This window comes from Equus przewalskii, chromosome 21 (genome assembly GCF_037783145.1).
Source record: "Equus przewalskii isolate Varuska chromosome 21, EquPr2, whole genome shotgun sequence".
Classification (NCBI taxonomy): domain Eukaryota; kingdom Metazoa; phylum Chordata; class Mammalia; order Perissodactyla; family Equidae; genus Equus; species Equus przewalskii.
The window spans coordinates 37,310,526-37,324,875 of record NC_091851.1 but is presented as its reverse complement, the minus strand read 5'-3'; the positions used below and the strand labels follow the sequence as shown (position 1 = coordinate 37,324,875).

Below are 14,350 nucleotides of genomic sequence, written 5' to 3'. Positions count from 1 at the left end.
GCTTCCTTTTTGCCACTTACAGTGGATCACGCTAAACTCAGGGTAGTCTGTGGCCTTGGGGAGGCGTGAGCCATTCTGATGGGAGGGAGTGGTAGGGCATATTTCCCTCTTCCATGCCTCAGTGCATTGGACTCATCAGACCCAAGAACGTTAAGGTTGAAAAGTAAGAAGAGAAGAAAGCAAGCATGCAGCAGCATCACAGTTTCCTCTGCTGACCTTTCTGCTGCCTCCTTTTCTCGGATCTGCTCCTCGGTTCCCCTCCCCCGTGCTTCATGTGCCCTAATGTGGTAACCAGTGTGCCTGACAGCTTGTGATAAGTGTCTGTCACGCTTTCACTCAGTCTTTCCCTCTGAAACAGGTCGCCCGGGAGAGTGGCCCACCCCACATGAAGAGCTTCGTGACCAAGGTGTCGGTTGGGGAGTTTGTGGGGGAAGGTGAAGGGAAGAGCAAGAAGATTTCAAAGAAAAATGCTGCTATAGCTGTTCTCGAGGAGCTGAAGAAGTTACCGCCCCTGCCTACAGCTGAGCGAGTGAAGCCCAGAATCAAAAAGAAAACAAAATCCATAGTCAGGGTAAGAACCTTTCTGAATCAAGAGGGTGTTGTCACTGCCCAGAGATGGCGGGGCGATTGAGACGGCTGGTTGCTGACCTTAGGCAAAGGGCTGGGAGCGAACATGCACGCGCCAGGCCTGGTAGACCCTTACAGGGCCCGGTTAGGCAAGCGGGACTGAGCCGGCTTCAGGGGGAGGCACCTGCTGGCGTGCACACGTGACCATGGAGGAGGGCGTCTTCGCACCCCCGTGATCACAGTGCAGAGCCCGGGTGGGGAGAGTGGGTAAACCGTGCTTCCTCCGTCTCACTGGCCGCTGTGCTGTTCTGAACGCAGAGGAGATTCGTGGGAGGACCGATGTCCCAGGGCGGATGTACAAGTGAGACATTTCACTGTACACCTTCTTCCTCTTTTGGATTTTTTAATCATGCTAATGGACCTATCAAAAATTACACCACAGGGGCTGGCCCAGTGGTATAGTGGTTAGGTTCATGCACTCTACTTCGGCGGCCCAGGGTTTGGGGGATTGGATCCTGGGTGCAGACCTACACAACGCTCATCATCCGTGCTGTGGCAGCATCCCACGTACAAAATAGAGGAAGATTGGCACAGATTTTAGCTCAGTGACAATCTTTCTCACCAGAAAAAAAAATACCACCACCCCCACCAAAGAAGGGACAGGAGTCCATGTGGGGACATTTGTGAGTGCTGGGATCTGTTCTGATTGTCAGGATAGCTTCAGGCTGTATCGAGAGCCACCTTTGTCTCACACACAAGTTAGCATACTGTACGTGCGAAGTTAGCATGCTTTTGCAGTTTCCTTTTTTTGCTTAATGTATCTTGGAAAGTCACTCCTATCAGTGGGTACAGATTCACTGGTGCTGAAAGTGGCCACTGGGAAGTAACTGCGGGCTTCTTAGGTTCTTCTTTCCACGTGGCATCAGCTTGAGTATTTTTTTTTTTAATGGTTTCTGGATTTTGAGTCATTGTTAAGAGAACTGGGAACCCATCTTATAGTACAGACTTTAGGGAGGTTTAAGAATGCGTTCTATATTTTTTCTCCCTCTTCCTTTATTGTCATATGTTGAAATTTATTGTTAAAAAGTAGACGTTACAGTGACACTTGCCTACTCACAGTGAAATGTCGATGTTGGTTTGCTAAGAAGACCTTAAAATCACCCTAGAGCAATCAGAGAAACTCACTCAGCATCTTTCAGTTAAAAGGGTTTAAAAAAGATCTGATAAATTCTGAGTCATTAGGTCAATATGAAAGTAAGTCCTGTCTTGTCCTGATCTCTGAATTGACAAGGTTGTTTCTGTGACTAACATGGCACACGGTTTCTGCATTAATTGTTCCTCAGCTACAGAGCAGCCCAGAATATGGCCAGGGGATGAACCCAATTAGCAGACTGGCCCAGATCCAGCAGGCGAAGAAGGAGAAGGAGCCGGAGTACATGCTCCTCACGGAGCGAGGCCTCCCGCGCCGCAGGGAGTTTGTCATGCAGGTGGGTCGGCACGGCTATGGGCGGCCCTTCTCTGACCTCGGCCCATCTCAGGGCCTGAGGAGGCCAGGTCCAGCACGTCGGGCTAGAGGGCCACGCCCTGCCATCAAACATTATCGATACTAAGACCATCTTGTTTGCAATAATTTGATGCCTTAAAATGTGCTTGTGTGCACCTCACAGGTGCTGCTGTATCAGAGGCAGCCGCCTGGACGCACTGCGCCAGTTTAGAAGAGTGCTGGGTGGTGGGATTGCGGGTGAATTGTTTTCTTCATTAACCCCCTAGAGGTTTATATTGTTCTTTTCCGAAGATAAATTTTTAAGTTATATCAAAGGATCTATTCCTGCTCCTCCTAATCCTTCTGTAGAACCTGGAGTCCAGTTTGGCTCTTCCTTAGGTTGGGAGGACCCTTTGGATTAGTACAGACTATTTCTCCTTGGACTTAGCTTACTAAACAGTTATTCACATGGGCAGCTTAATTTAATTGTGAGTTGAATTTAATAGTGTTTTCTGGTGAAAAACAGCATACTTAACTCTTGTGTAGTGGGTTATAACTTAAAGCACCAAAACTTAGCGTGGTGTGTTTCGCCTGCCCAGTCAGAAGGCGAGAGAAGTAGTGATGCTTCCATTCGACAAGAGGAGGCGGCAGCTTACCGAGAGGGTCAGTAATTTGCCCGAGATCAAATGGCTGGGAGATTCGACCCCAGGCCCCTCTTCACAGGCCAAGGAAGGTTTTCCATGACTCTCTCTCAGTTGTGTGACATGGGGCTTTTGGTTTTGGTCTGTGAAGGGGATTGTAAATAGTGTTATGTGCTGGAATATGTTTAACTCTTAAGTGGAGGGTAGTGTGGTGGCAGGGGTGTTTGTGGGGAGACCTATACACATATACATACCTACATATATGTGTATGATAAATTTCACTGATGGGAGGGATGTGTAGCACACAATTTACAAATGCTATATAATACATATGGAATACCTCTTTATTGTAAATTTCATACATCTACAGCTTCATTGTGACTGTCACCAACAATAGAGTTATAAAATCAAACTACACATAAATGCTGTATTACCATCCAGTTCAGCAAAGAAGTTGCTTGTGTCATTGACAAATGAGTGTAGTTCTAGCACGAGTATTGGTTGATATTTTTGTTTACACTAACATGTAAGATGAAAGTAAAACAGTGAAGATATGTCAGAACTTCACACATTTGTAAACAATATGAGTGACTTCTCTGCTGAATCAGATAATTTTTGAAGACTGAAGGAATGTTTCAGTTTCTTACACTAGTTAAAGTGTCACAGCTGCAGACTTGACATGCTTTTGAAGCTTAACCTGCATTGATCTTTTCTCCATCACTTAAGTCTCGAATAGACAGTCAGCACAACAACTGAATCCTTGATTTGCAGTACTTGCAGATTTCTGTGGTGTAAGTGCTCCCACCACGGCTGTTTTCAAGGACAGTGACACGGGCCATGGAGTTGGGAAGAGATGGGCAGCAGCACACTGTCATGTAATGGTCACCAAACAGAGCAGACGGAAGAGCTGCAAAAGCATAGAGGATTGTAAAATGTGGTTCAATTAGGAAGCGATGAGATTTTTTGTTTTTGTTTTTGTTTTTAAAGACAGCATGGGTTTTATTTCTATTTATTTGTATATTTATTTTTGAGGAAGATTAGCCCTGAGCTAACATCTGCTGCCAGTCCTCCTCTTTTTGCTGAGGAAGGCTGGCCCTGAGCTAACATCTGTGCCCATGTTTCTCTACTTTATATGTGGGACGCCTGCCACAGCGTGGTGTGCCAAGCAGTGCCATGTCTGCACCCGGGATCTGAACCAGTGAACCCCGGGCCGCTGAAGCGGAACATGCGCACTTAACCACTGTGCCACTGGGCCGGCCCCTGATAAGTTTTAAGTATTCATTATTGTTAAAATAATTCATTTAATTATAAGCTAACATAATTTAACGTTTAATAATGGCTGCCTTTAACAACCAGCTTTTCCAATTCCTGAATATTTAATAATAGGCTCTCGCAGGCTGGTGCAGCCCAGCTCCAGGGCCCCAGGTAAGCCGTCTCCAGCTCCTGACCAGTGCTGGGCTCTTTCGCCAGCACACCAGTTCCTGAGCAGTCTTCACTCTGAAGCTTTAAGCACTGATCTGAGTCCTGACTTCTTTATGCAGGTGAAGGTGGGAAACCATACCGCAGAAGGAGCGGGCACCAATAAGAAGGTGGCTAAACGGAACGCGGCCGAGAACATGCTGGAGATCCTTGGTTTCAAAGTCCCACAGGCTCAGCCCGCCAAACCAGCCCTCAAATCAGAGGAGAAGGTGACTGCTCGGGGCTCTGTGTCCTTGCTCTCTAATTGCAAGATGACATCCTCCCCTCATCGTAGGGGACTCTGGCACCTGCAGGGCCCAGTTCAGAGCCGGGTGTCGTCCTGCTGGCAGTGATGCAGCCCTGCCGAGCAGCCCCCCGGCCTGGACCGCTACACTGTGGTCAGAAGGGGAGTTGGCTGCCGTGGCTCCAAGCCTGGCTCCGGGTTGACGGTCGTGTTTCAGCATCTCTGTGGTCCAGGGTGCTTTGCTGGAGGGCAGCGTGCTCCTCTCCATCTGGAGGATGACGGGATTGGGCTGGAAGTCAGCGAGTGTGTGGTTCTGTCATTCGTGCTCTGAGAGGAGGCCTGCCTGAGAGATTCCTCAGCCTCAGGCTTCCTCAGTGGTGAAGCAGGCCGTGGTGTTCCTGGGGCACTGAGACCGTGCGATTTAGAGTCAGGGCCAAATCCATAGTTTAGATTTGAAGTTTCTTTTTTCTTTATGAATTGAACACTAGATGAAAATGATCCTATATTGACAGTGTTTCCTCTGCCAAGACTGGTAAACAGTACCCTCAACGAAATCCTTAACTGGCCTTTTTTCTAGCCACTGAGTGGCCCTGCTGGCATAAACCTGAAAATACCAGCAGCTCACTCCCAGATACCTGCCAGTTGTATCAGCAGTGGCCACATAGTTAATAACCATGATGATGAGCCCCAAACACTCATCGGAGGATTTGCGTAGATCCTGGACTTGGCTTTTGGGTTTTTCATTCAAGATCTTCTAGAGCATTCATAGGCATCCTTACCTTCTCAGAAAGGAGACCTGTGTTTGACAAAATTTTTATCTAGTAGCATTTTCCCTCTAAGTTTGTTAGCTTTGGAAAGGTCACCTACCTTTTAATTGGATATTAGCTCCAGAGAATGTTTGTTGTTCAGCTTGAATCTAAAAGCTTCCTTCCCCCGCTCGGGCTCTCCCAGTCGCGGCTCTCCCGCCTCCTTCCGGTTGAATGTGCCCCTCTCTTCCCGTGAGTCAGAGCAGAGGCTCAGCATTCACTTCGGTGCACTTCATGTGAAGTTCTTTGTGGACAGGTTGACGTGGGCGAGCGCGTCCACTGGGAGGAGGTGGGAGGCCCTGCCGCTGGGCACCAGGGGCAGCACAAGCAAAGCAGTTGTCAGGCTTCGAGTGGGCTTCTCTGCTGACTGCCTCTTCGTGTTTAAAACCAAAGATTAATGCTGGTTGGAGTTTGTGTTGTTTTAGACAGCAGGAAGTAATTCTTCAACAGTTTGATTTATGCTCATGGCCTTTTTTTTTTTTTTTAAGACACCCATAAAGAAACCAGGGGATGGAAGAAAAGTAACTTTTTTTGAACCTGGCTCTGGGGATGAAAATGGGACTAGTAAGTGTGATGTTACTATCGTCTTGATCTGAATGTGACTGTGGGATTTGAGTGGTTCCTGGTGATGGCAGAGCTGAGTGACTGAATTCCGTGCGGTAACTATAGTCGAGTGCAGCGTTCGGCTCTGCGTCACCCCGGTGCAGTCATTCGCGCCGAGGAAGAGCCAGCGTGGGGTTTGATAGGGTCTTTCCAGGCAGTGCGCGTGGCCTCATGTTGATTTGTCCGCCTGTCCCTCCCTAGGCAATAAAGAGGATGAGTTTAGGATGCCTTATCTTAGTCATCAGCAGCTGCCTGCTGGAATTCTTCCCATGGTGCCCGAGGTCGCCCAGGCCGTAGGAGTCAGTCAAGGACATCACACCAAAGATTTCACTAGGGCAGCTCCGAATCCTGCCAAGGCCACGGTAACTGCCATGATAGCCCGTGAATTGTTGTATGGGGGCACCTCGCCCACAGCCGAGACCATTTTAAAGAATAACATCCCTTCAGGCCACGTACCCCATGGACCTCTCACAAGACCCTCTGAGCAGCTGGATTATCTTTCCAGAGTCCAAGGATTCCAGGTAACTCTTAGGCCTGAGCTGTGTTGTCTGTACCTCAGTTTCCCTCTGAAGGAGCTTTGCACCTTGCTTTTTAAATCACGTTCTTTGTCTAGGGGAATGGGTGAGGGAAGCATAGTAAGGGGCCTTACGAGGGGGGGCGTGTGGGGAGCGTTACAAGCCTGTATGGTACGAGAAAATCCTGACCTTTGCTAATAACACTTTAAAAATCCAAGCCAACCAAAATAACACAGCCTCTAATCTAGTGGGAGTTACAAATTTCAGCGAGAACAGATTCATTGTGCTGGCCCTGTCTGCCTGGTAGGACATGGCTTCTTTCATTCAGAGCAGAGTTTTTTTTGTTGTTGTTGTTTAAGATTTTATTTTTTTCCTTTTTCTCCCCAAAGCCCCCTGGTACATAGTTGTATATCCTTCGTTGTGGGTCCTTCTAGTTGTGGCATGTGGGACGCTGCCTCAGCGTGGCTTGATGAGCAGTGCCATGTCCGCGCCCAGGATTCGAACCAACGAAACACTGGGCCACCTGCAGCAGAGCGCGCGACTTAACCACTCGGCCACGGGGCCAGCCCCAGACCAGAGTTTTTAAGTAGATGTCTAGGTTCCTGGGAGATTCTGGAACCTTGGGGCCTTGCTCTCCTGCCTACAGCCCTCAGTGCCCGTCAGCAGAAGGCCTCTCTGACAGTCTCTTATGCTGACTGAGCAGGAGTTGGTGTAGCCGTGTCAGGCCGAGACCAGGAGAGGGATGTCATCTCCCCGTCTGCTGGGCCCAGAGCCATAGTCCTGCCCCGTTGATGTCACTGCTTCCCGACCCCGGCCTCAGTTGTCTTTTCCCCCTTAGGTTGAATACAAAGACTTCCCCAAAAACAACAAGAACGAATTTGTCTCTCTTATCAATTGCTCCTCTCAGCCGCCTCTGATCAGCCACGGCATCGGAAAGGATGTGGAGTCTTGCCACGATATGGTACGTCCCCATGGTGCGGGCCTGCCTCGCCTTGTGGCTGCCTCGGGAAGACAGGGAAAGGACTCTCCCCCAGACTTTGAGGACAGGTCATTGTTGTATAGATTTCGTATTTTTGAAGACTTTATTTTCCTTAGTTTGCCGGATTGATTTCTCAGTCCGTTTCTCAGAACTCAGTTGTGTTAGCCAGCCCTTCCCTTCCCCTGCTGACTGGGAGTGGACTCGGATCCCGGAACCCTCGAGAGACGGTATTCCGTTCATCTCTCACCAGAACAAGGAATGTAGGCCCAGGTTCACGCAGCCACAGAAAGCCCCTTATCTCAGTATTGTGTTGAGATGAACTTATTGTTGTAAGAAACACTAAAGCAGAAAAGGAATTTATTAAATTAATCTGTGTAAACTGTAGTGCATTTACCTGATGGAATATAATGCATCCATCAGATTAATGTCTCTGAAGCTAATGTGCTCGAACAAGGAAACGTGATAGGTTTTTATTAAAGCAGGATATAAAATTTGTATAGTCTGGTTACCACAAGGTTAAAAATACTAGAGGGAATATATAGTAAAGTTCACAGGTTGTGAGTCAGTGAGGTAACCTTGGATAATTTATTTTTTTAATTTGTATTTTAAATTAAAAATTCAGATATTAAAGAAAAGGGTTATTTAGTGGGACCACCTGTCTTGTTGGGCAATAGAATCCTTCAACGCCCTGTTGTGTCTGATGCTCTGGTCCCAAGCGGTGGCCGTGGTTTGACTCTTCTTTTCATCCCCACTAGGCTGCACTGAACATTTTAAAGTTGCTCTCTGAGTTGGACCAACAAAATACAGAGATGCCGAGGACAGGAAATGGACCAATGTCTGTGTGAGTGAGCTGACTGACGTGGAGAGGCACTTCTGTTCCTCCTTTGCATTAGATTAAAACCGTCTGCTCAGCCAGTAGTGAGCGCTTGCCTGGGTCACTTTCTGCCCCTTTCCCCGGAAGGTCCCCAAGCTTTGGGCAGAGGGCTGTGCCTTTGTCTTCATTTGATTGTGACTGGCAGTCACATAGTTCAGAAATGAGAAATCTTTGCAGAGGTGCGCGTGGCAGGCCCTCCCCTCACGCAGGCCCCGCGCATCTCGCTCTCCCCACGCCCGTCCAGACATCGCGTTTCTGTTTCTTACATGTCCTTCCTACGTGCTTCTTTACGCAAGTGTACTCGTGTATTTCCTCCCTCATTTTCTTCCTTCCCCCCCAGAGATAACATACTACACACATTGTCCTCCTCGCTTTTCTCACTTGACAGTATCTCCTGGAAAACTGTGCTGTCAGCCAGTTACCATAAACTGGGGCCTGTGCTATTGCATTCTCCCTGTCTGCTGATTTCTTTTAATTTTTAACATGGGCTTAATTGTCTTAAATTTCAAAACTGGTGTCATTTTCATTTTTTTCTTCCTTAAAGGTGTGGGAGGTGCTGAACCTTTTCTGGCCACGAACCATTATAAAATCCCAACATATATACTGAAAATACTGAAACTGCTTTGAAAATTTGGAATTTCTGATACCTCCAGTGGGCCGAGAGACATGATGGGTAAAGAACTGGAGACAGCAGTGGTGATGAAGGCGGGAACACGAGGAGGCTGCTGTGGCTGTGCTCGCATGAGCTCTGGTTTGTCCCCACACCGCCGCAGCTCCTGGGGGAAGGCGGGGCCTGCCAATCAGCCCCGGCTCCATTGGGAAACCAGCAGGTCCATGCCCTGGGCACCTCATTGCTTGGTTTGGTTTTTTGTTTCGTCTTGGGGCTTTTCTTTGCTGTGTGAAAGAAGAAGCAGAAAACAGAAAGCACGACCCCTTCTCAAACTGGCTTACTCAAACACTTTGGGACAAACCCTGGACACCCACGCTGGAGAGGCGCCTTCGACCGGCCCCGGAGCTGACAGCACGAGGGGAAGTGAGATGCTTCCTGCTTGGAGCCAGCTCCCTTTCAGGCGTGCTACGGCCCCTCACCCCGTGGTCCCCACACCGTCACCACTGCTTTCTCTCCCAAAAGAGATATGTATTCTTAGTTTCATTATTTTCTTTTGATTGAAATGACACTATATCAATTTTCATTTGAGAGTTTCTCAATTGTATCTAGTTACATAGCACAGTTTAGAAACTTGTCTGAGACTGACTTTATCAGTAATCTAACCGGCAAAGATCATATCCATGTGTATGTGGTTATACATTTTTATGTTATTGAAGACTAACCCAGGACCATTTCAGTGATGCAAATTGTGTGCCCTCTGGTTTAGCTGAAACAGTCCTGGACTTCTCAGAAATCTTGATGAGGTCTCCCACAGTTGTATAAATTGGACAATTTAGGAATTTTAAACTGTAAATGATCATTTGGTTCCTTTTCTATTTTATTTTTGTTAAATGCAACAAGACATAAAAAATGAACTTTGATCTTTGTTTTAAAGATTAAAAAAAAATTGTGTCTCTATCCTTATGGCTCTTGAGGACATGGCGGTCACTACACTGCAGGATATGATCTCCACGTAGCACATATCAGGCTGCAGGTGGGTTTCCTTGAGTGCTTTATACTGTTGGTTACATCTCCATGCAGGGCTGAAAAGAATGGCCTGTTTATCTCTCAAACTTTGTTGCTTTTGATGTTGTGTTACTGCGCACGGAAGTGTGTGCAGCAAGGTCCTGCCTCCGGCCTGGTGAAAGCGCGGTGGCCTTGCGAGCTCAGTACGGCTTCGATTCGTTGTTTACGCTGGAATTTTTTCTCCCCATGGAATGTAAGTAAAACTTAGTGTTTGTCACCAATAAATGGTAATACTAAATTTTTTTTGTTAATTTATTCTCAAATGCCACTACTGCTAGGTTGGTGCCCTCCCAACCTACCCCTTACCCTTTTTTTTATTTTTAAGAAAAAGAACTTTGTAATGCTTGTGATTCCATTTGGGCAAATTCTGAAGATCTGAAATAACTTTATATCAAACCATTGATCAATAAACAGCTACTAATGAATTTTTGGTCCTGTTGAGCAGTAACTAAAGAGGTCAGGGAAGAAGTGAGGGCACGGAGGCATGGGGGGGGTCGCTGCCAGAGAGGCTTGTGGGTGCTGGGTGCAGGGAGGTGCCTCACCTGAAGCTGACATTGTTGCCCAAAGAAGCGACCTAGGGAGAGACTTCTGACACCGTGAGGCTCCCACTGCGCTCGGGCGTGCTCGCCCTCAGAGCAGTAAAGGTGAGCCTGGCTTAGCCTGGCTGAGGACTGGGCTGGTGGTTTTCTGTTTCCTAACTTTAGAAGATGCTCGTAAAGGTTGTTCACTGTAAAACCAGCCTATGGATTGAACTTGCAGAATAACCAAAAGTGATCAGAAGGTCACGCGGAAATGCTAGGGGCAGAAGGGGATTCAACCCTGCCGGGATAAATGCAGCGGGCGGCAGAGCGGACAGTTGCGCTTCCCCAGTCCTGGACCCCCGCATTTCTCCACGGAGCCCTGGTCCATTTTAGTGACAACATTTAGAAAGCAAGACCTGGGTGCTCTGAGCACCCACTGCTGCAGGGGTGTTGTTTCTGGGCGCTCTGAGCAGCCAGCTAGGAAGTATGTCTGTGTGTCTGGACGTATGTGTGCATATGTACATACACACATGTATTGTATGTATTTTTTAAAGCCATGCTCTTACACCGATACGCCGGCCCCTCAGGGTTCTTCACAGCCTTCCCCCTTCTGTGTTTAGTACTTTCTCCAATGTTGAGATTACAGCCAACCTTGCAGCCTTGCCGGCCACCTTCTTCCCCTGCCACCTGCCACTTCTGCCCTCCACTAGGTGTCTGTTGGGGATGCGCTGCCTCACGGGCTGTCCGCCTGGCCCTCCATGCTGTGGGGGAGAGGGGCAGGGTGGGACGGTAGTCTTAGGCGTCAGCCACAACTTCTAGTTGGCTGTCTCCACTTGGCCCTCATTGACAGCACTCCAAAAAGGGGAAATTTCCCCTTCATATCAGGGATGTTGTTAGGAAGGATTTCCAGGTTCCTCTGACAAACGGTTTTTGAAGGTGACACATCTCTGACTGCTTTGGAAAGACGCCCAGATGGCATGTCCTTGAATGTTCTTTGCAACCTCTCAAACCACCCTTGGCCCTGGGAAGACCCTGTAGCTGTCCTTCCCTGCTGAGGACTCGCTGACAGCAGTACCTCTTAGCCATCTCAATGGGCTTTGAGAGCTGCCTGAGAATCAAGAGTTTGCAATTTTATCCCAACACGATCTGTCTTTAAGAATTGCAAGAGGGCCAGCCCCAGTGGCCTAGTGGTTAAGTTTGGTGTGCTCACTTCCACGGCCAGGGCTTTGGTTCCTGGGCGCATACCTACACCACTGACTTATCAGTGCCCATGCTGTGGTGGCAGTTCCCATGCAAACTAGAGGAAGATTGGTAACAGATGTTAGCTCAGGGTGAATCTTCCTCAGCAAAAAAAAAAATTGCAAGAACCTTTGAGCCACAACTAGGTACTTCTGCCCTTGGGACAGTGTATGCACTCCTGGTGTCCAGACTGTAGGCAGAAAAGCAGACAGGAAGGCACCTGAGAGGCAGATCTGAAATAAAGGTGCTGTAAGTCAGCCACCATAAGACTGTGGGTGTTAGGATTTGTGGAGCATCGATCCTCAAAGGCAGAGACTCCTGTGGTCCTTGGGATAGACAAGCTTGGGGCTCAGTCACCCCACAGTGAGTGTGTTGACAATATGTCATGCCTTTGTCAAGTTACTCTTATCACAAAGAGATTTTTATGAGTAAAGATGATTTCCTCTTAACTGGAGTTTTTGTTTTCTTTTTAAAGGCCGCCTTGAGCCTGAGAAATGTGAACTACAGCTCTTAGAAAAGAGTCACTTCCGAATCTAGGTTTTTTTCCGTGGCTCAGTGAACTAACGTGCATGGCTTTGTGGTGCAAATGCCCAATACGGCCGCCTTGGCCTTGGCCTGGATCCAAGGCTTCTTAGGGACAGGAGGGAGTCTGGGATCGCTGTGAGCAACAGGACAAGAAGTGGGCCAGGGCTTAGGAGGAGTGTGCTGCTGCCTGCTGCCCAGGAGCTAAGCCGAGCGCAGTAGATGCCCATCCAGGAAATAAACCTGAGGATGGAGGTGTGTAGCTTTTTGTTTGCATGTAATCACCTTCAGAAACGTGTCTACCATGTCTGGTTGAAGTGCTTAAGTGCACCCTTAGAAACAGACAAGAAGAACTTAACACGGAATTCCCAAATCCATAAATAATGAATTTGCCACGCACTTCAGCATTGCTGGGTTGGCAGGAAGGAGTTAGCCAATTTTCTTGAATCAGCTTTTAAAGAAATGTTCGTCCTTTGAAGAGGCAGTGGCGAACTCAAAGAGGAGGGAGTGAGGTTTCAGGGCGTGAGAGCAGCAGTGATTTTCCTGGAATTCCTTTGTCATGTGTACTTGCAGTGCTCTGATTAATGCACATATACACAGTGTGTAAATATGGAATATATATGTGAAAATAGAATTTTAAGACATTTTCTAATTAGACTTTTTTGTAATTTAAGTGGCATCCCAATTTTTACTAGCAAGTGTCATATATAATTTAGGCAGTTTGTGTTGCTTTGCTTAATAGGTGCTTAATAACCCAAGTGTGACATTTTTAAAATGTTTCCTTTGTACATTCTTTCATGTTTGTCAAAATCTACTTTGATGGAAACACCCACTCGGCCTGCAGTGACAACAGTAAAGTAGGCTTTGTGCAGTGCTAATTTTAAAAGTGATTTTTAAATTTAAAAGTAAGCTGTGAGGGGCCGGCCCCATGGCCGAGTGGTTAAGTTCACACGCTCCGCTTCGGCGGCCCCGGGTTTCGGTGGCCCCGGGTTTCGGTGGTCCGGATCCTGGGCGCGGACATGGCACTGCTCATCAGGCCATGCTGAGGTGGCGTCCCACATAGCACAACCAGGGGCACTCACAACTAGAATCCACAACTATGTCCTGGGGGGCTTTGGGAAAACAACAACAAAAGAAGATTGGCAACAGATGTTAGCTCAGGTGCCAATCTTTAAAAATAAATAAAAGTAAATTGTGAAAAATTTGCAAGTTACCCCCCAGCCCTCTGTCCAGACACAAATCTCATTTTCCCCACCCCTTTCACACGCAGTTCTCCACAGCTGTGTCTGCGGTGCACACAGTGGTGCTCTCCATTGTAAAGCTGAGCTCTGAGGTATGCTCTCAACAGCCTGGAGCTTGGTGGGGTGCAGGCAGGCTCAGGCACGCCCCCGGCCCCCACCTCCCCTGGAAGCCTGCCTGCTGCAGTCGCGCTGGCTCCAGCCTTCTGCTCATTGGGGATGTCCTCCCGTCCTGAGGCTGCAGAAGTAGCGGTGGAGCGTCTCTCTCTCTGACCTTTGACACTGCTGAGCTTGGAGGGATCAGTGGGCAGTGGGTGCCACTATGGAGTGAGGATCTATCTGAATCCTGTCACTTCTTCAGACTGTGCTTTTGCTGTATCTCCCAAAGGCCTCAGGAAATGGCCAGAGATTCTCTGTAGGAAGGCCCCTTGGGCCTTTGTTTTTCTGTGCAAATATGCCCTGGGGTGGGGGGGGGGGTCTGTCTGGTTGGCGTCTCTGTCCTATATGGTGAACACATGCTCACCTGGTCAGTTGTTAGAAATGTGCTGGCGATTTGGGAACATATGCCTGAAAATTCTCCTGGGGGCCCTGGGCAAGTTACGTTCCTGCTCACAGACTCCTCGGCTTCATGGACAAGAACACTGTAAATGTGGCTAAAGGCGGAATCAGACTCCAGCTAAGAAAACCGCAAATGCTCAGACCTCCCCTAGCCCAGGGACCCCGCTGATTTCTGGCCATGTTGTATGGCTATGTTTGGGAGTTAGGCTTAGAGTGTTTGTTTGTTGGCAACTGGTCTGTCCCCTGAAAGCCCCAGAGTCTGAGTGGCCCCAGACCTGGCCTAAGTCTTTCTGAGGTGGTTTGACCACCTTTGTCATTGCTCCCCTCGGCCAGGTAACATTTTCCCAAGGTCCTGCATGAGAAGCGGCATGGCAGACGGTGGATTCCACGTGGATGCGGCTTCTGTGCTGTGAAGAGCATGTGCAGA

At 48.2% G+C, this 14,350-nt stretch overlaps 1 protein-coding gene across 33 annotated transcripts in view; it reads left to right on the top strand.

Annotated features, from left to right (window-relative positions):
* STAU1 (staufen double-stranded RNA binding protein 1) overlaps positions 1-10,270 on the top strand; it is a 54,791-nt gene extending 44,521 nt beyond the window's left edge. For 19 of the 33 annotated variants that reach the window (XM_070588511.1, XM_070588499.1, XM_070588514.1 and 16 more), the window contains 8 exons: positions 359-571; positions 1,911-2,054; positions 4,233-4,379; positions 5,688-5,763; positions 6,004-6,323; positions 7,156-7,278; positions 8,052-8,137; positions 8,715-10,270. In XM_070588511.1, coding sequence (XP_070444612.1) covers positions 359-571; positions 1,911-2,054; positions 4,233-4,379; positions 5,688-5,763; positions 6,004-6,323; positions 7,156-7,278; positions 8,052-8,137; positions 8,715-8,730 — 1,125 coding nt within the window. In that variant the 3' untranslated portion in view covers positions 8,731-10,270. Of the gene's footprint in view, positions 1-340; positions 572-1,910; positions 2,055-4,232; positions 4,380-5,687; positions 5,764-6,003; positions 6,324-7,155; positions 7,279-8,051; positions 8,138-8,349; positions 8,356-8,714 lie in introns of all 33 variants that reach the window. The other 14 variants (XM_070588506.1, XM_070588501.1, XM_070588510.1 and 11 more) reach the window with 4 other exon arrangements.
* Positions 10,271-14,350: the final 4,080 nt, after the last annotated feature.